Source organism: Lepisosteus platostomus, chromosome 17, assembly GCF_059453375.1.
Source record: "Lepisosteus platostomus isolate fLepPlt1 chromosome 17, fLepPlt1.hap1, whole genome shotgun sequence".
Classification (NCBI taxonomy): domain Eukaryota; kingdom Metazoa; phylum Chordata; class Actinopteri; order Semionotiformes; family Lepisosteidae; genus Lepisosteus; species Lepisosteus platostomus.
The window spans coordinates 23,662,664-23,684,924 of NC_142627.1; the positions used below are offsets into that span (position 1 = coordinate 23,662,664).

At 39.6% G+C, this 22,261-nt stretch overlaps 1 protein-coding gene and 1 long non-coding RNA gene across 3 annotated transcripts in view; one reads left to right on the forward strand and one right to left on the reverse strand.

The window, feature by feature from the left end:
• The window catches only part of elovl5 (ELOVL fatty acid elongase 5), a 28,459-nt gene that overhangs the window by 5,041 nt on the left and 1,157 nt on the right, over window positions 1-22,261 (reverse strand). For both annotated transcript variants that reach the window (XM_088610703.1, XM_088610702.1), the window contains exons 3-7: window positions 14,216-14,280; window positions 11,305-11,492; window positions 3,708-3,785; window positions 1,054-1,225; window positions 697-821 (exon numbers count right to left, since the gene is read on the reverse strand). In XM_088610703.1, coding sequence (XP_088466829.1) covers window positions 697-821; window positions 1,054-1,225; window positions 3,708-3,785; window positions 11,305-11,492; window positions 14,216-14,273 — 621 coding nt within the window. In that variant the 5' untranslated portion in view covers window positions 14,274-14,280. The remainder of the gene's footprint in view (window positions 1-696; window positions 822-1,053; window positions 1,226-3,707; window positions 3,786-11,304; window positions 11,493-14,215; window positions 14,281-22,261) is intronic.
• On the forward strand, window positions 15,946-19,303 carry LOC148646424 (uncharacterized). The gene is made up of 2 exons (XR_015928012.1): window positions 15,946-16,156; window positions 19,035-19,303. It is a non-coding gene; the product is annotated as an uncharacterized LOC148646424 (long non-coding RNA).

A 22,261-nucleotide genomic window follows, 5' to 3' on the forward strand; every position in this document is an offset into this window, starting at 1 on the left:
CTACAGTAAATACTAGGTTATGCAGTACTTGGGCAACATCCTTAATGTTAATGCTATGAAGAAGCTACTGTATATGAGTAAGGTAAACATTCTGTCAATTCAGTTTAGAGAACACTGTTAAATGGTCCACCTCTTGCTTTTCTTTGCACAGTCCTATCGCAGTGATTCAATTTCAGCTCCCTTAGCATCTCCTTTCCTTCAGGCTGCTGCCTACATTTTTTAACAGAACCAGTGTTGACAGACTGTCACGGAAAACACGACAGAATTGAATAAACCAGAACTGTTGCCAACATAATCACATTTGACCTTCATTAAATAAAATACCATGAATTTTCCATGTTGAGAATTTTCAATATTTTCCGATATACTATATACAGTATATATCCTCAATCAATGTACCGTTCTTTCTTGTGTTCCTGCTTTATCTGCAAATGGCAGCTTGTTTCCTTGACCTTTAAATATCAACCTTAATTTTTAATCATTTCCAATTAACACTGAAAAGCGATACTTGTTTAAACTGTAGAGGACAGCCAGCCTGCAAGCCCATGTTTCTGCTGGAGAAAGCGTTATCCTTTTTGCTGGTGGATTCAGAATTTTCTTTATACATGTTGTTCTGTTTGAGTGCAGGAAATCATCCGTCTGCAGTGTGTTCATATTTGGGTGAGCAGCAGTGTGACCATAGGCATTGAAACTCACCAGCTGTCCCTGAGTAATGTATTTCTTCCACCACAGATAGGGGCGCATTGCTGGGATGGCGGAAAGCCCATAGTAGGAGTACATTAAGACGTGAATGAAGCTGTTGAGAGTTGCTCCAAAATATGCTAAATGAAAGAACAAGGAAAAGCAAGGCAACAATGAATGGTACTTATTCAACCTTACCAAGCTTGAATGTGAACAAAAGGAATATTTCTCAAAAATACCTCTGTCACCTGTACTCACTTAACAGGTAACCTTCTAAAGCAAATATTAATAAAAGTTTTAAAATGAGCAATACTTCTGCCCTGGGTGGATCATTTACAAGACTGAAAGATCAAGTGGTACGTTTTGACTTACAATGTCCGCAAGGCACCCAGTTCATGACAAACCACCAGATGTTCAGCATGCTGGCGTGATGGTAGACGTGCAGAACTGTAATCTGGTGGTTGTTCTTGCGTAAAATGAAGAAAAATGTGTCCATGAACTCAATAAGTTTGGAGAAGTAGTACCACCACAGGACGTGTACAATCTAGAAACAAAATGAAGAAACCATAAACAGACAAACAGTGGCTTCAGATTAAGAGCCTGTAAAACAAGAGCCCATGTGCTGCACCCCACTAAACTATGTCTCCCAGGACAGGAAACATCTGGAGTCTCTCATCTGGCCCTGGTTCAGGAGTCACAACTCTTCTCTCACTCATCAGCTAGAGCAAAGAGAGCAGAGAGACCATTCTGATTTTGGAAATGATTATTAATCAAGAAAATAACATACTTTGGTGTCCAAATAATCAACTATAATCTTCAATTTGCAAACATGCACACAGGGATACACCAAACAATGCATACATATAAATACGTAATAAACAGAAAAAAAGGTAACAAGGCCTCAGTTAATCAAAAACAAACGATTTTAGGGGGAATGAATAAATATAGCACTATAGCACCAAGTTCTTGGCTGTGAGCCCAAGTGTGTGTCCATGGTAATGCCAAGCAATATTTACATCCACATTTTTTCATTTGGGAGACACTTTTATCCAAAGCGACTCACAACTGACACAACTGCAGTATCAGATTAAAGATGGCTAGTCTGGAAAAGTCATATACTGAATAGTGCAACCGATTCAGTCAATCTGAAATCAATGACCATCCAAATCAATTCAGTCAATCGAGCCAGGAGCACGTTGTTTTTATCCAGTAAATTAACAAAGTCTGGGTTCATAAGGCTGACAGCTAAAACAATCTTGCAGAAGACTGTTGGACTGCTGTGCTAGCTAATGTAAAGTATTGTCTAAGTTGTCTGCATGTAAACTTCCAAAGGGATCTCTGCATTTGAAGTACTTGTGCATGCAGTTTGCAGTTGGTTATGATGACAATAATTACATATTAATATAAGCAGGTCACTCCTGGGTGGCTCAGCTGGTAAAGATGCTCTTCTGAGCAAAGCCTGAGCTCTAAGATCACAGATTCGAGCCTGTGTCCAGTGAATGTAGATGGGATTCCCCAGGCAGCAGTGCCCTACATACTTCCTTTATAGTCCCAGATGGGAAATTTGCTTTGTAGGCAGATAAGACACAATACAGAATCCATTAAACACAACATGTACCCAAATAAGAAAGGCCTGGCATAAGATGAGAAAACAAGTTAGTAGCTTGAGTAAACGTCACAATTTAGAAAAAAATCAATAATGAAATAAGGTCATCAGAGCATGAGATACATACATAATATACAGTACATGCACGATTTGTAAATAAGGTCAAATATACAATCACTTGTCAAACGTAAGCAGGTTAACAGCCATGGGAATACAGGGTAACTTAGTTATAGTGCACTTAACGTAGGTAGTCTAACCCAACGCCCAGATGGAAGGAGCTCAGTTTCACTGTGTGAGGGGGGTCGTGACAGTCAGTGACAAAACTGACCTTCTGCACTATTTGTTTGATGTACAGTAGATGTCTGCCAGCTGTAGCTGTTGTGCACCTGTCATTCTGCTGGCTATCTTCGCTGTCCTGCTCAGTCTGTTTTTATTGTATATATTCAGGTTATTAAACCAGGCTACCACAGTGAATATTAGAAAAGATTCAATAAAAGTTTTGGCAACTGTCTGAAATGTGCTTAGCAAGGCCTCAGTAATGCTACTATGCTGAAATGCAATTTCCCTTGTGAAAGATGAGTTTCTGAAAATAAGCAAACACAATGACCTTAACAATCTATCACATTTCAAAACACCTGGAGAACAACGTAATTGTTACTACAAATCAGAATTATTCTGCTGAGGCAATGTAAGCTGACAGCTAGTACAATAAAATTCAAGTCACAGGTGCTGCAATTCTCAGTGTTCTGCAAGGTGAGGGTCTGGTGCCCTTTCTCGCTGTGCATCATAAAACCAGCACAAAGGGATGATGACTCTGGCCAGACCAGAATGCTTTGGCAGGTCTGAAAACAGGAGGGGTGATAAATGCCGGCCACAAAGTGGCAAGTATTTCTGGTCGATATAGTGGTGCTCTATTGTCGAAAAATACCCAAGTGAACTACGATACAACACTGCAAAAAACAATCTCAAGGAGCAAGAAATCCTTGAAAAGTGCTGTAAGAAAAAACTTGTGTGGTTATTCAACTGCATGTTGTCCAGATCTCTGTGGTATTTCATTATATTTTGATCTATTCACCCTTTTCCTACAAGCATTTCTGAAAAGGCGACCCTCACTGTTTGTACCCCTAAATCCGTCTTCTAGGAAACAGTTATCTGTTTTGTTAAGAGTGGCTTTTGGGGGTGGGAGCTTAGGTCAAGTAACTTTTTCTGGCAGGCAGACTAAAACCCATTTTTCATGATATTATCTTGAAAAATGTACTGGAAGCACTCTGGGAGCAAAAACACAGCACATTTAAATACAACAGTTTCTTTCAGAGGATTAACAGATATTTTAATAATCATCTCATTTAGTCTGTTCGTTGCCATTCAGGAATGAGGTGATAGGCCTGCACTCTATGGACGCCACTGATTTCTGACTTACCTTCGTGTCAGCCTCCCCTGCACTGTGTGTGTCCTGGCAGAAGAAATTGTACCCTCCTTGCCACACTCCCATGACAAGCTGCACAAACAAAAGGTCACAGCATTTTAGAATCTTCACCACCAAAAGCAGACCCAGCCGATACTCATGAAGCAAAGCTGTTTCCTTTCCTAATGTCTCCCTGCAAGGCTGAACCCACTAGCTATGTTTACTGCAGAGATGAAGATCTCATCCATCTTGGAATAAGCAGGGTACTGGCTTCAACAGCATGGCTGGGTAACGTGTTCCACAATCCCACCACCCTGCTTGTAAAGACGTCAGATAGAAATGCAAATAAGGTTAAAAGTCATAAGAATATTATTGTTAAGGAATCATGGCATCAGCAACACAATATAATTAATATCTCCTGACTCTTCTGCATTGAGAACAGGCACATTTACTGTACATCACTAAACTGAAGCCATGTGTTCAGGTTAGTGGTCAGTATGCTAAGTATACTAAGGATGCCCATGTCTTTGCAATTTCATGTTAATTCTGTACAACAGCCCTTGAAGCTGATGTAGGGCCACAAATGCACCCCCCACAGATACACACAAACATATTAAACTGTCATTAAAGTAATTAGGTTTAGTTGAGAGTTCTCTTTAATAACTGAAGAGAGGAGTTATAGTACATGTCTTTGTGTATGTCTTCTATTTAAATCTTTTTTGCTTGGTTTTTCTGAAATAGCTTTTTCCAGGCAAATGCATTACTCCAACACTGAATTAGAGAAACGACTTGGTGAAGTTTATTAGTGGAATACCAGTCTTAAAGTTCTATGGTGTTTTTCTAAGCAATGATTGCTTTCACTAAACAACTGCTGCCTTAAGACAACTTAAGTGTTCCTCCTAACTTCTGCTGTTGATAAATTAAATTACAATTTATTAGCAGTTTTAGAAAAAGTAAGCTTTCCACCTGCCTTCAGCAATTCATACTAAAAGGGACAAGGTCCTTAAATCATAATTAAACACATTATGTGCATAACAGAAAACAGACTGCTGACGCTAGTAGTAAACTAGCCAGTAAAACTAGCCCACTGTGTTTCAGAACTTTGCACAGCAGTAAACAGCTTCCCTTGTGCCCTTCCTGGCAGTCAAGGCAGCTTCCCATAAAACAAGAGAAAAACATTCCTCAAGGATGAACATGAGAATCACGTAATAGGGTAACGCAAACTAAATAAACAATTTACAGCTTCTAGGTCCCCACATACCAGTCCATACACATATCAGTGGGCTCCAAGAAGACTTCATGACTCTGGCATGTGAGATAAAAAATGCAATTGTCATCCGCAGGGCCAGACATTTAAAAATGCAGTCTAACAGCTGAACTTAAAGAAATCTCTCAGAGTAAAGGACACTTGCATCCATCGTTAGTGAATAATACAAAGTACTTCAGTGCTTGTCAACTCTTGTATTTTCTCTCCTTCCTTTAGTTTAAAGCGGGGCGTCTTCTCTTGCATCTATTCCAGGCTGTGGGCGGGTGTATCATTTCTACTGCCAGTGAGTCATTCTTAACTGCTACTCACCACTTCCTCTCCTTTCGGGACAGCCCTGGACGGACATAAACGCTGTCAGGCCAATTGTGCAAATAACAGACAAAGTGAAGAGACCAAGGCTTTGTATTACAGCAATCTGTTGCCATAACAGTGAAAAGAAAATGTTTGCTGCCTTGTATGTTGCATTTATACCAACCCTGTGCGTATGTTCGAATTCTGGAGACAGACTCTGGGTAAAACAACCAGCTCCAAGGGACTCAAATATCTCCTTTACAAAATCCTTTAAAGACCATCAGCACTACAATCCTTATCAAAAAGCACGTAAATGATTTTTATTTTCCTTTCCGCTGAGTGAAACACAATGAGGGCAGCTGTCATGATACTAACTTTCATGGCAAGATTTTAACATCAAAAAGACAAAAGTAGAGATAATGCCGTAAATAACCAGTCTGATTCTGCAGGATAGAACAAGAAACACCTCAGGCTCCAAACCCAGCAGATCAGATTTGTCTGCTGATCTCCTTTATTAATACAGATGTAACAAGATTCTGTAACAAGACTATTCTAAGGTCAGACAGTGTTTCATATTGTCTTTCCAAATTAGTGTAGTTGTAAAAGCATTAATTTTAACCATTAATAAGCAGACTTAAAAAGAGAACTATTTAAGAATTCTAACCGATATAATATGACCCCTCTAGTTTTTAAATTCTTAAAAAACTTTACATTTTTTTGGCACTGCCTTTTATCCTAAGTGTCTTAAAATTAATCACATTTAGGTGTTTTTATGGATATATCTTTCTTTATCTACTTCAAAATATGGATGCATAAAGTAATAAATATTTTACTTCGCAGTAGCAGCGTGTTTAGTCGAGTCCGACTCTTCATGACCTCATGGACTTCAGCATGCCAGGCCTGTCTGTCAACAACTGCGCCTCTGAGCTCTTGCAAATTCATATTCATTTCTTCAGTAATACTGTCTATCCAGCTTAAATAGTAGTAGTAGTAGTGTCTGTGACCCAACTTAAGAGTTAATATCAGAGCAAAACTAATCAAGCAGTGAGTGTCCTTTCCAAAGACGAGGTCAGCTTATTTCTACTTTCTCAAGCATCTCCTCTTTTATACCAAGTGCGATTTCCATAGCAACCATCAACTTGTGGCTCCTCTTTGTTCACTGTTGTACAGCTGTGTCTCTCAAACTCCCAAATGTTGTTGCTCAAAGGAGCTCTTGTTCAAATGTTGCTTTAATTGAAGGTTTCAAACAGTTATGTTTTTAAACCCATCTATGTCAAAAATAAATTACCCAACTATTACTCAGAAAGCCATATATGGTGAAAGAGCCCAGCCTAGTGTATTAAGTTTTATGACAAAATAATACTCTCTTCACATTTTGTCTTTTGAAACTTGTGTTAACAAGAACCAACTGGTCATCAATTGTTTTGTTTTGTTTTTTTGGATGCAGTGGTCTGTTCTTTGCATGCAGTTTTGACTAATGTTCTCCTAGTTAAGCAATAAATACTCAATACTCAATTGCTACCTTCAGAGGTAGGAGAGCATGTTTTGTAACAGTATGCTCTTCCCCAGCAGTCTGTGGGGGCATGTTGTTTATGCTGCCATTAGGTCAGATTCATCACAGGTGTGGAGATAGCTTTCACATCTGTGCTGATTACACTGAGACTTACTGTACAGCATGTTCATGCAAAACAGCCTGATGAAACAGGAACAAAAGAACAAAATTATCACTTAATATAAAGATTACACTATAATTCTTTTTAGTGTTTTAAAGGAATACATGTTGTCCAATCCATTATATGATAATTTCTGTTCCTATTTCATGAGATGTATGAATTAATCTACAGGGTACCACAGGTGTTGTTAAAAAACTGATTCAACAAAACCTTTTACATCTGAACTCTGACGGAACCTAGACATTATTCTGTTTCCCTCTCCTTATGATCTTGGCAAACGTTTCAACCTTAGTTTTGACCACTAAGTGCCCTATAATCGCTCCAAGTAGTCTTGTTGGGAATCTTGTTGGGTGCTGCCTTTAAACATGTTCTGAAAGTGTCTTTTTTGTCATATTAATATTTTATCACAATAGTGCTGGTAGCCAATCATATATCCCAGTGTGTTGTTTGTTGTCATGCAGCGTTTACTGGTGTTTCCAAATACGATCTAAACAAGCTGCTGTATGCTTAATGCTTAGCTGCTCGGATCTTTACAATGTGATAGCACCTACAGTATTTTCACTTCTTTGCACTGACCCCCTGTGGATATCAAATTCAAATCACGGCTTCTCACCTTTAAGAGCTTGAGCAGTTAGGCTCCTGGCTACAGTGAACTGTTAACTACAGTTATCCATTATTTGTGCTCTCTGGACTTCTTTCAGTTCCCAAAATTAAGTTCCAAACAGTGTGAGACAGTGATTTGCATTCTGTTGCTCAAAGGCTGGGGAATTATCTCCCTACTCATATCAGATCTTTTAAATTCAGGCCTACCTTCACTTTTACTCTAACACATCCATATAAAAAAGATTGTTAAATATATATCTGAAAAAGAATTTGCCTCTTAACACATTGGTTCAAGTTTTTCATCAAAAACAGTTAAACCAGAACGAGAACTGTTTTCCAGAGCTGTTACATTTTTGGAAAGCAGACAGAGAGTGCCGAACTTGAGTGTGATATGCAAAACATGCAAAGGGCCAGTTATTCTGTTGATTTCATATCCTGTAGGGAATTTCCATTCAATTCATACTGCAACTGTTGCACTGCAGTTCATCAAAGACAGCAGTATATAGGCCACCGAGTCACAAAGGGGCTGGAGCTTTCTATTTCGGTAATGAGGAGAGTTTATGCTAGTAACACTCAAGACTTGAGAAAAGTTTCTTTTGACTGGTCCACTGATTTCAGCCACTTTCCCAGCAACACAACTTAGATCACCTTCACAGCTCATGTAGGGTTTTTGTGAGACCTGTCCCCAGCAGACCACATTGAAGGCTGATTGCAACAACACTGAATTGATTGTAAGGACTGGAGACTGAATGTGAAATCCCTAAACTTAACACATCTTGTAAAATCTAATGTGTCTATTAGCTAAAAAGCTGAATCTGACAGAGTGACTGCTGACATCAGTATTGGCTGCCAGAGACAGTATATCACAGTTTGAGGTTATAATTCAGTTTTAAACCTTGACAGACGTCAGGAATTTCTAAATCATCTGCTGTACGGAAAACTACTAAAATCTATTACAGAGACCACTCTACACTGGATTTGTAAAATACTCACTGTGATCAATAGTGAAAATCTAAAGCTCAATGGCAAGGAAATGTGCAAGCTGATGAATGCCCTCCTCATTCATTTGTCATCATTGCCAAAAAGCATTACATAATCTCCGGTAATTCCCCTTGCTAAGTAATGCTGCCTAAAATCCTTTGTCTCGTATTCTACAAAGAACAGGCCGTCTACTACTGTGCAGAATTTTAAAAACATGCTCTTGTGTTACTGTGTACAAACTGTACAAATTGTAACCTGTTACTAACACAACACACTAACACTAATATTGTACACTAGTTAAATAAGTGACCCAGTGTCCTTCCATATAAATTTGAATCATGTCTTGGCACTTAATTAACAAAATAACCCCTTTTGTACTTGTAACCCTGATACGGATGTATTCTGTTCAGTCCTCTGGGAGAATCTTACTTTGGTCTTATGATCTTACATCAGACCACCAAACTGAAGGCCAGCCAACAATACAATAGTAGAACTATGCAAGAAGATGCAGGGGTTTACTTGTTTGGACTTTCCAAAGGAGCACTTTCCCAGCTGCAGGCAGAGAAACTGAGCCATGCCACACTGCAGGACAAGACTGTAAAGACCCACTCCTGTGTTGTGCTCATGCAAAACCCCCATATAACAAAGACAGTGATGTAGTACAGGTAACAATAGCTTTTGCATGAATATTGTATAAACATGGTCAAATCTAAACAGGGAAAAACTGCTTGGAGGAGTGAGCTACCCCTCATTGCATGAGCTTCTTATTTGTACTTCAGATTCAAAGAAACAAATGGCTATTAATGTGCATTTATGAAACATGTAACTAGATTGTTCTCCTAATTCCCAGGACTCAGTGATAAGTTTGTGCAGTGTTCTACTTTCTCCATCCTCACTGACTGAGCTGAAGAGTCAGATTCTCCATGACAACGACACGAACGCTTCCCGGAAACTCGCAGAGGGAGAGAGGTGGCCAGATACTGTGGCCCAGCACTGCCTGCTGAATAAATCATAAACTACCGGGAGAACACAGAAAGTCTCCTTGGGATTCCAAGACAATGACTAAAAAGGACAATCTCCAGAGGACATCTGCAACACAGCATACTTCTCTGGGAAGATAAATCCCTAAATCAGCTTAAGGTGACCTTCTGCTGAAAATCGCACTGCTCTTTTCCCTGTTTGATAACAGCAATGTCAGAAACAGTGCATTCCTTTGAATACACAGCAGTCATCTTATCTGGTTACAAGACAAAAAAAAACAATTAAAAAAGATGTTCTAGCTATTATTTCATCATTTTGCAATTCCGATTAATTTAATTCTATTATATTTAATCAAATTAAACCACCAGAAATACAGGTCAACGCGTCATTATATGTTTTTGTTATAAAAAGTGACGTGCATACTGTCACAATGCAAAACATTGATTTCATCATCATCATTTTCTACCCACTCGCTCCTGGTGAGGGTGGTAACAGGCTGAGCAGAGTAGACCAGACTCCCACGTCAGCAGGGAGGATCTAGACCGACATTCATTTTAAAAATGAGGCAAAGTTAGTATCATGATGGCCTCCCAGAGCATCAGCACGGTCCAGGCTCAGACCTGATCTGCCTCTGTGTAGACTGCTGTGGGATGTCCTGCTACTCTTCCTGGGCGGCTACAGCCAGCTGGCGAAGGCTGGCAGGTTACAGCTGTCTCCTCTTGCATTGGCCCCGCCGGAGTGCTACTGGAGCCAGGCCAGGCAAAAAGGCCAGCCAAAGAAACGTCTGCACAGGTCAGGCCATTGCAGTCCTTGCACTCTGTGGACCTGCGCTGTCCTGCTGGGAAATCAGTGCTTGTGGATTGGCACACGGGAATGCAAAAACTGCGGCGAAGCATCTCAGAGCAATGAGCTTGGCATTATTTCCCACCACATCCCTCTCACATACTGGTTTGGTTACGCCAAACGCAACCAGGCAATCTTCTGTGTTGAACTGGGCTGTATCATTTTGCTGTTCTTTTGTTAAATTAAATCATGTCTTTTTGAATGTCTGCTTTATGCAAAGCTATTTAGACTACAGGATAACATTGTTAAAGCAAGACACATTGTCCAATCTTTTGTCCATTTTTTGTTCCTATTTCATCAGAGATATGAATACATTTCTTTATTAGTACTGCTGAGAACCCGAAGAGCAGATTTTCATTAATAACATGCAACACATTTCATCCTTATATGTGACAAATATCATTTTTGTATTAATAAATTTAATAGGAAGGTTAATACATTTCCACACTTTATGAGAATTGTTCTTTTATGCAGAAAAGAAAAAAATGTACTTGTGGTTGGTTCAATCTTAGAAGCTTTTCAGACCCACAGTATTCAGCAGCACAAAGATTCAATTATTTGTGAGGTCTGGCATCTAATGCTGCCTGTCACTGCTGAAACAAAGCCTTTAATCTTCAGACTCTTTTTCCTCTGTTGAGCAGATTTGTGTGACAGTCAGCCCTTCTCCTGTTGTAGTGAACTACCTAGACTTTTCTTCCATAAGGTCCGACAGACAGTTAAAGCAACAAAAACAGCAGAGCAGGGAAAGCACTGCAATGTCAAATCCACCAAGCTGTTAAAACAGCAAAACCACAATGTTTTACAAATATCTGACTAATTTTCCTCTTGTGTTCTGAGCAGGCCTCTAATCAGAATATGAGTTACCAGTAGCCCAATAGCTGACCAATAGCAAAAACCAAGCACAAAGTTTAGGACTGGCAGGGATTTTCCCCAACTACCTATGCTTAACAATCACAGAATGTTTTCAGCTTACCTCATAGAACATGTAAAAAGACAGCAGCGTCAGACCCAGGTTATAGATGACAAGAATACCCCTGCAAGAAAAGGGCTGTCTGTTGTTCATGTATTTCGGTCCTATCCAAACAATGACGAGGTACATGAGTGTAAGCAGAAAGGTAGGGGGATAGTTATCAAGAAGAAACCACCCTCTAACCCTGGGATCTGAAAGACAGAAAACAAAAAAGGCCGTCAGTGTTTGTTAAGCAGCAGGCAATATCTCGTATCACCCACAGGCAGTGTAAACCAAACCAGGTGACACCAAAGACAGACAGAAAGCGGAAATTAAATAAAACACAGGTGATGGGTCGCAGACATTAAACAGAGGTGATGGGTCACTGACACGGGCAGAATCAGAGCTGGTGCTGTGTTAGAGACGCATACATCAAGACACAGAGCCCAGGCATGGCAAAGGATAATGGGACACTGACGTGTTAATGACTGTAGCCTGTCAAAACCATATTTTAGGAATTTCTAAGGAAAGGAAAATCCGCTAACAAAATATTACAAATCATTAAGCATTATTCATTAACGTGCAGAAATCAAGCATTTATCATTTTTATTAAATGTTTGGATCTCCGGAAACGTATTTTTTCTCTGTTCTGTGTCCTGCGCACATTTATATGGGGTGGAGTGTTTTTAATACCCTGCTCTTGTGCCACAGTAAAACACAACAGTTGTATAATTGTATAATAAGGCACCATTGAGTTTGAAACATTTTCAACATTTCGAGTGACTCAAAAAATCAAATTTTATCTCTTTTTAATCTTGAATAACCATATGCCTGAAGTGATGTAGCTAAGCAACAAATTACTAATGGGCGCAACATGAGTTCACGCCACAGTTAAACATATTTCTGAGAATAACAAGCCAAAACAATGTGAACATGAAGAGTTTACACAGGCCAAACTACTTACTAATAGTTATCTGTCTTTTTTTGGTTTCTACATTGTACTGCTGTGTGATTCCTTGTTTGGGCTTTCTGATCTAGTGTGGGTACTTATCAACACTCTTGAGCTATATTTTTCTATTTGCAGTCACAGGCACTAGGAAAAGGCTTTTATCTCCATTAACTTGTACTTGAATAGAGTATGTTAATTCTGCCATTCCACATACAATGACACTTGTTAGTATTTTTATAAAGTGTTTTTCTTTAATCTCTGTGTAGACAATACAGGTTAAATACAGGCCTTTTTTTTTCAAGCTAAATTCATAGAAGAAGGCTCTGTTACTTTTAACAAGCAAAAACATATAACGGTCTTATAATAGCACTCTGACATACTAATGTAAAAAGGTCCTTAACAAATTCAGCTTATGACAACACTTGTGAACACACTAGGGATGGTGTTGGAAGACTGAAAAGTGCTGAAATACTGTTCATGATGGCAGCCATAGGAAGGATAAAGTAAGGCATACTAATAATATAGAGGTATTATTTATTTTAAATTACTGACAAGTACAAATCTTTTAAAGGCTTTTTAGGCTTGTTATTTTTATTTGTGTGAACTATTCCATGTTTATAATTGTGTATGTATAAGAATATGTATGTATAAGAAAATCAATATTCAGTATAGGACAGGTGAACAACACAGGTAAATAACCTGAAAATCATTTGTAATGCTATCAATTGGTCAGATGTTTAAAGATACTGCAGATACTAGCAGTGATTCTGCCAGAACACTGTATGCTAACTTCTAATACAATAAAATGCAATTATTACAAGATGGGATAAAGATACCTTTGAGAGAATACACAGCCTGGGTTTTTATTTTCAACAGATTACTTGGTAGAGAACACAGTGCAGTTTTTCACCCTTTTAGACTGTTCAACTGAGAATATTAAAGACAATTTAAGCCTTTTTAATATAACACATGACAATAAAAACATAAAACGTTCAATCTGTGTGCACGTCAGTGATCCTAAACTTTCCTTTTCTTCTCTCCCCATATTGCACACCTTTGTGGTGATTCTTGTTGCACCTTTTTTGGGGGTTAAAACAGGTCTACTTCTGTTTTCTTACAATCTGCTCAGTACACCCCACTGAAGGAATCCTTAACCATTCAGTCTATTATTCAGATACTCTGTTCACAGAGTTCAATTCTGATACCCACAAAGGACTACGGTGGAGCAGACTGACAAGACTGTATCCTGAGTTGACTTGTCAGCACCATCTTTAATGATTAATTACATCAACACATTCACTACATGTCTTTGTTTATTAATAGCACTTAAATTACAGTATTTTGTGTATGTCCTATCAATGCAGCGCTTTTTTTCAATGAAGCACAATCTTGGCAGACATGGAAAAGGAGCTTGCAATCCTGTGTTTTTTTCACTGCAGCTATTACAGCCCTGACTGAAAGAGCCAGGAAGAGCTCATATAAGAAAGGAGCTCTACAGGACCCTGGTTTGAGTCTCAGTGCATTTCGGTTGCTTTGTAGTATATGTAAATCTGATAAGTACCTACATTTCCTCATTTCAATATCTGTAACTGGTTTTAATATTCACCCTACAGTATAAGCGTATGAAGTACATTATAAGTATAAATAACACTGTCATCAGCTGAGTTTATTTGAAAACAAAACAATCTCATGACCTTCCACCTCTCTACCAATATTATATTCTGTCTATTATTAAAATGCAACTAGTATGAACCACGAGCACTCTTACAAAATGTAGAATAAACAGTGTCTGTTCATCAGTGTGTAAATCAGATCTGCAAATTTCCGAGAGCAGGACTGATGTTTCCCGTCTAACAAGAGCTGTTCATATGCTGAGCTGAAAAGCATGTGGCATGATCCGGGCAACAAGCAGGTGCTTATTAATAAAGCGTGTGGACTGCAAGCACAGAGGCAAATTGAGATTAAACACCTAGGTTCAAAACTTACCTCTTGGTCCCATCCAGGAATCTATATAAACACTGGTGGCATGATTAATGGCCTCCATTTTCGACCTACATGAAAGAAGAAGAAAAACAGCCTTTGTTACAGAAAACACACCAGTAGCAGGCGAATCACTTTACGTGCAGTATTTCTTTCTTCAAGCATTTGGACAGATACTGCATTAAAGGCTTATACACTGAGCATCAAAAGAAACTCGTCACTCTATGTTTGTAGGAAAATAAAGTATATTTTAGATAAGGATTAATCCAGTGTCATATGGATTAACTGATCATTCATGACTGACAAGTCAAGGTGATACACCCCAATGAATCTAGGGCACAAGGACCAGTGAACGGACACACGCTTGTCCAGGTTGTATGAGAGAAAAAGGATCAATTCCCACAATACAGCATCTGCAGCCTGCTCCAAAAACAGCTTGTACTGCTTCTACTGCTTCCAACAGTGGCTACTAACGTCCACAGTGGACCGTCTTGATTACAAATGTTAATCACCATAATGAATTAAACCGTGTGGTGGCTGTTCAATAAATTCTCAGAGTGCCTGTTATGAAACCAGTTGTAATTTTCCCAGTAGATTTGATGCTTGGTACGCAGTTGCTTGTGAGTCTCTCAAACTTTCCGTTCTACAAACGAAGTCCCTAGAAATACGAAATAAACATCTTTCAGACTCATTTACGGTACTGCAGGAAAATGACGGGTGGGGGCAGTTCAGCAAGCTGCGGCCTGTACTTCAATTTTCATATGATCAAAGCAGAGCGCATATGATGCAGTGTAATGCTTGTAACCATATTTCAGAAAAGGGAGACTGCTTGTTGGTAATGCAAATGAGAAACAGTCCAGATGTTCTCTGATGCCAATTCAATGTGCATCGCGTTCACAAAACACTGTTAGGGACAGGAGAGTCAGGCCAAGAAAACAACAATTTAGCCCAGCTAGTGCCTCCCTCTTGAGTATCTTGCATGGCAATGATCATTATAACACCTTTTTAGCAGTGCTGTTGGACTTTGTTTAATGGGCATCAGCCACCCTATTAGATGTTTGGGTAAAGGACACTGATATAATTCGTCTAACATAATAGGAACCTCCAGAAGAGGAAGCACCACGTTTTCCTTTTTTAACTGCAAAACCCCTACAGGGCTGGATGTTCAAGTACATTTAATGAGGGAACATCTCTATACTAAAAGACAGCAGCACACTAGTAGATAAACAAAGAACAGTTTTTTTTAATTAACAAGAAGAGTTTATGATCAAATTATTATAAAATAGAAGTTTAAAATAAAGCTGTGGTAGTGTTGAATCTTCTGAATACTGTTTAACTGGGGAAGGTAAATAATCAAACTCCATATCTTGTTTTTCTACCCATTTTAGACACAGAAATTAGCCTTTAATGGGGGGACCAGCTCTCTTGCAGGATATGAATAAATTTCTGAGTTCTGAATAAATAATTTTGTTAAGGATTCCTTTTAATGGCAGAGGCTGGTGATGATCTGACTGCTTCAGTCTGCTTGATCGGACAGGCCTGTGCAAATCAAAGTGATGTAACCCAACAGAAAACAAGCAGCCTCTTTACAACACAGACGATTTCATTTACGTTCATTTTAAGCCGTAATGAGCATTCTTTCACTTTAGTGGGAGACTAAAGTTCATCTTGTCTTAAAGTATTTCAAAATTATGGGATTTACTTCTAATCCCAGGCCTGGCAAGCACATACAGTACATTATGATATTTTTTCGTCAGAAAATAATACAGTATGTGTATTTTGTACAAGGTACAAATGTTCTGATAATTTTCTTTTCATTTTCAACCCTCTTGTCCTGGTGGGAATCCTGACAGCAGTGTGTCCAGCAGAAAGGATGAGGTATCTTCTTCCTCTGCAACCTTTCAGCTCCCCCTCAGGGATTCCCAAACGTTTCCTGCCAGGCAAAAGGTACAGTCCTTCCAGCTTGTCCTAGGTTGACCTCAAAGTCTCTTCCCGGTGGTACATGTCTGAAGGGAGGTATCGTTTCCCGAGACGCCTTGTCTGAACCCTCTTGATCCACAGAAACAGCGGCTCTCCCTGCAGCCGTGCCTCTCACCCTGTCACAGAAATCCAGACCACGCGCCCTGTGAGGAAGCCTCATTTAAGAGCTCGAACCAGCAATGTCCTCCGTTCAGTTATTACAGAGAGTTCGCGACTGCAGGCGAGGATGAGGACGAAAAACAAACCAAAGCCTCGACACCCACTTTACCACCATAACTCAGTTCCTCTACTGCCGTCAAATCAGGCAGGACTCCTCTTCTGCAAAAATGTTGGAACTTGAACCCAGTTCAGAGAGCAATCACATGTTGTAATTACATCTTCAGCCAGGTTTTGCCACCCATATACACTGTACGTCAAGTTATTCATTCATACCATAAAACTGCATAATTTACAACACTGCCAGCTGTTATTGGTCACTCCTATCTAAACAGTTTTCATACAATGAAATATGAAAAGAAATGAATCAAGTCTGCCTCTTCAATGGAAACCTGGCTGTGGTTACTCTGTTAATTAGTAAAAAATAGCTATGAAAGAAGTAACATCCTGTTCAGTGAAGTCCGCACTGGTTATCTGTGTTTAATTTTCACCTTGATAAATTGCGCTGGTCATGTGTTTCTATCATTCTGTGGTTATGATGGCTGTGGACCAGATAGAACACACCATCCTACTGCAGGGCAAGAGTTCAGCTCTGAGAGGAGAGCTGTTGCTTTTGACAGATGGCCTCTCTTTCCCACGTTTCAACGTGCTCAGTCTAGCAGGATGCTGTGTGACTTTTCTATTATTGGTGCTTATTTTTTTCTTTTAAATCTCAACTGCTTTTGCCTTCACAATTGTGCGGAAAAACAGCGATGCACAAACAGAGGGATAGTTTCTATGCTTTTTTTGACTCCAGTCTCAAGGTACCAAGTTAAAGCTTACTGTATATTTCCTGTTCTCCCTTGATAATGGTGCTGTAAGCTTTCACTTTTTGCACTACAGCTGCAGCTGCACTTTCTGAAGCCATAACGACAAGTTGTTACAAACATGAAAACTGGCTGTGTTTTAATTGAGTTGATAGAGCAATACAATCTCATTACAATTCTGTCATATCTTAATTCCCTGTATTGGCACAAGGTTTTCTCCATGGTTTTCAGCAAGGAAGATAAACAAATTAGTGGGAATAGAGCAGTCAAAGCTAAACATAAAAACACTACCTCATATTTTATTTTAGATACTGTGATGTGACTTTGATAGTGTACAAACACTGCTGTAATTGTACCTTAAATTCTGTAGGCAGGCTTGACAACAACAGAAATAATGGACTATTATACTATAACTATTCTTCCCTTATCATCTGGATAAAGTCAAGTTCTTTCATAGGCATAAAAACAAAGGCCTATTTCTGCAATGAACAAATGTAACCTGATATTTCCCAGCGTTCCCATGGTGCTCTAGGAGTGCAATGCAATGTACTTAAACTCTGAACAAAGTCTGATAGACATATATGTTAACAAATAAGGATCTAATCTCCTTAGTGGTATAATGTTTTACATTTTTACTTCACATTTATTTCAAAAAGAAGACACAATGTAATAAATAAGGAATGCCTGACATTTACTGTAAATTTACTGAGGATTCTGCTGTTCACAGTCACACAAAGTACAGGGTGTGTGTTTCACTAGTGAACCCAAATGCATAAGGAGCAGCTTCAATTAAAAAGATTTATTCAATTAAAATGATTACCAGATTGGCCACTGATTGACAAAACATGTAGTCTTTTGTTCCATCTTGGGTCCACCAGCTACTGTGTTTTATTGACAGGTACAGTATCTCAAGACCTCAAGGGCATGTCAGTGTACTGTGGGTGATCAACATAATTGTGTTGCAGTATAAGATTCACAGTCCAAAACTAAAAGCCGTGGAAGTGGCACAACAAGATACAGCACCCCAGAGCTGGTCCTGGGAGTACAGGCAGTCAGGTGGGACACATGCTGGATGGCCGGATGTCCATGGAAAGGACACAGACACACTCAATCACAAGGGCACACACATCACCTGCAGCTCCCAACTGGCAGCCCACTGGAGCTCAGCAGGTGTGAGCCTGGCCAGTACCTGGATGGGAGACCTCCTGGGAAAAACTAAGGTTGCTGCTGGAAGAGGTGTTAGTGGGGCCAGCAGGGGGCGCTCACCCTGCAGGCTGTGTGGGTCCTAATGCCCCAGAATAGTGATGGGGACACTATACTGTAAAAAGGTGCCGTCCTTCAGATGAGACATAAAACCGAGGTCCTGACTCTCTGTGGTCATTAAAAATCCCAGGGCGTTTCTCGAAAAGAGTAGGGGTGTTACCCCGGTATCCGGGCCAAATTTCACTCCTGGCCTTTAACGATCATGACCTCCTAATAATCCCCATCTATGAATTGGCTTAATCACTCTGTTCTCCTCCCCACTGAAATCTGGTGAGTGGTGAGCGTACTGGTGCATCATCCAGGTGGGGCTGCACACTGGTGGTGGTGGAGGAGAGTCCCCGTTACCTGTGAAGCGCTTTGAGTGGAGTGTCCAGAAAAGAGCTACTTACACTGTAAGTGTAAGGAATTACAGCCAATGCCACAGGCACAATGTAGACACCAAGTGGATGTTGTATGAAAGCAGCTTCAACCGGTTCACTGCTTTGACACAGATTCCTGCCGTGACTCTGTAGAGAGATCTGAAAGTCTGTTTTGCATTGTGCCCTCCATGTTAAAGGTGCTTCTTCTGCAATCAGGACTGACGGTTTTCATTATGCTCCACTATCCTGCCTGTTTTTCAGAACCACTGAACTACCTTCCGTATCCAAAGTCCGGAAACGATCAACAAAACATTCACTGAATGCCAGAGTTGTTTGAAGGAGCACAATGATGTCGAGAACGTAAGGAAGGAGAAGAACAACAGGAGGACATTCAGTTCAACTAACCCATTTAGTGGTTAATAACTAACTGATCCAAGGATCTCAGCATGGCTCGTTAGTTTATTCCATACTTCCACCCTTTGTTTCAAGAAATGTCTCCTGTTTTGATTTACATAAATAATGTACTTTGATGGAGTTTCAATTTATTTTAATACAACTTGTAAGGTTTATATTCTTCTGCCCAGACAGATACATGTTTTGCTGGTAAACCACATTTTATAAAATTGTGGGATATCTTATTCATCGCCAACAGACATGTTAAAACGTTTTAGCTCTACATCGCAATTACAGTACATTTCTGGGCAGAAGCGTTAAAGAACTTTAATCCTGTATGTCAAAATGTTTCCAAAGAGATCTGACAGCTTCATATCAATCTAGCACAGAAAACACATCGAGAACTTACAATAAAATACTATATAAAACCGCTTGTGAAGAGTAAAAAACAGTGAAGGGAAGTTTTAAAAAATCCAAATGGTCTCTTTGCCTTCTAGCTCTATGCTGTGGTCATCATGCACCACAATCTACACCCAGAAATGTGAACGGAGTGGTATCACATTCACCCAGAATGAGAGCATTACCATAGTTCACATTTCTCACTGTCACACTGGCATCTCCAAATCCTTTTCCTATTTAGGAAGATGCAGGCAATTTTGTATAAACACAGTGAAATATAAATTGTTCTTGTCCAGCATTACAATTTTATGGCTTCTCTGGATTCTTGCCAAACACTTTATAATGAATTCTCAGGGCTCATTAAATACAATAAGCCGTGGGTGAAAGCACAAAGTCCCAGACCTTCTTTTGTCTCACTTTTTTTAGAAGCACAATGTTTGACTCAACCACTATTATGTCAAACCCATTAACAACATAAACACCACCAGCTATGTTAAGCAAGTAAGAATGGAGTGGGGTTCAGAAAAAGCAACCAAAGCAAAGCCCTTTTTCATCAGAGACAGGTCCCATGGTGATACAACTGAAGTGAGCAGGTTCACATACAAAGACAGTTCTCTTTTAAGTACAATGCAGGACCTTAGACAGTATGTTGTATTTTTTTCAGCAATTAATTAGTTCACAGATGAAGTTGTGTTATACCTGTGTTCTGAAATCCTGAAATTGCATCAGAGGCACTCATTAAGTTTCAGCCACAACTCAAAACAGTTTCAACCTCAGATTGCTCAATTCGCAAATATAACTCTGCTCTTACAACTGGTAACTAGAACTTGTAGACCATTTTAGGAGGCCATACATTCACCACGTTTACATTTAAACAAGGAATGTCTCTGAAAAAACACATTTCTTAGACACAAATATACTCATCTAGCAACCTAAACCAACAGTCCATCCTAGCCAACAAAGAACACATTTGTTGCAACCTTTGTTACATTACTTGTTACATAAGGTACTGTAATGTAATCATGCTTAAAGGATAATATGCATGGGTACATCTGGGAAGAGTGTAAATCAAAATGACCAGGCTGTCTCCTCTGAAGCTGCTTTCTCTACCTCAACAGAGAAGTTTACAAAAACCTTCCATATTAATAATAAAATGTTAAGCCAACAAATATCACTTTAGAAATCTAAATATATAGTAGAGATGATAATGTTTTGTAAAAGTATCCTTTATTTTCTAGATGGTTTTGTACCTGGATTGAGTGGTCATTATATTGTAAAACTCTTTGGTTTAAGAAAGTTATTAAACTATTCATCCACTGCCATTTACTCAAATGGTTTAGTCTTCTATAAGAAACACATGAAAGGATTCTTCTATTGTTAATTAAACGTGTATCAAAATATTCCTACTCCTTAGAAACAAGAGAGACCGAAATCACCACTTACTTGGGATGGATTTGAAAGCAGTATAATGAACCACACGATGGCCACACATTTTTAGAATGAGAAGGACTGCCATTTCCAGTTCCAAAATACCATTGTTTGAGAAAATTAAAAAGAATCTCTTGGATTGCAGCAATGGTGTGTTTATAGGCATCAAACAATGCATCTGCTGCTGCCTTGTTACATTAGAGTAACAAAGGCTCACATGCCGCAGGCTTGGAGGCGAATGTGCATGTGCAGATCAGGGAAGGGATCGGAAGCTGCCGCACAGGGCAGGAGTTCCCCCGACTGTCCTGCTGCACTGCGCTGGGGGTCGGCCGTGTGAGTGTGAACCCCCCGTGGGAATGAGCTGAGGGGACACTTTCTGCCCTGCACCTCCCAATGAAGAAGTGACAGCTCAGACATTCCCAGAACAAGGCATTCTTTCACTTTGTTTTACACCTGCACCTGCCTGGGTAATACAACTGCAGCTGTATTTCCCTTATATCATTGCACACAATACTCACACTTCCCCTTAGTACGCATTTACGGTTTTATTCAGGATACTATTCAAATAAAACACAACAGCTCAGCACTCACAGGGAACACTGCATTACATCTCTTCTTCTATTCATAATAAAATATTTCAACACACACTTATCTGCTGTCTTGTTAAGTCACCATACACAGTATGTACAATAGCAGGAGCAACTAAAGCATTTTGCAAGGCCAGTGCTATTCTGAATGGAAATTTGCAAATTTATTCAAGCGCTTTTCCTATAACGCACAGTGCACGACCTTCCTTATAGATGTACATCTACTGTATGGAAACTAGCGTCGGGAGACGGTTACAAGCTTTACCTGCTGTGAGACAAGAGGGTTTTGCGGGCGTTCACTACGAAAAGCGATGCTACAAAGCATATCTAACTTCGGTGACATTTCGACAGTCTCGATTGTTCTGCCTAACCCCTTCATGGGTACCAAGGCTTCGCACGGCAATTCTAATGTTACAAGAAAACGTCGTTTCAAAGCACATAAAAATGCTATACTGCAGGGCAGAATGTGTCCACAGAGAAAGAGAGAAACGAATACTGCTCAACACATGACCAGTCGAGATGTAAAGGTGCCAGTGTCATACAGTACAGTCTCGGCTACGGGCTACACCGCCCAGCCCATGCGTGATTTGCGTACGCGAGAAAGAACTTCCCAAACTACAGTGAAAAATAACACATCGAGTAAGCGATCAGAAATGTTAACTCCGTTTGTGCATGCAGAAG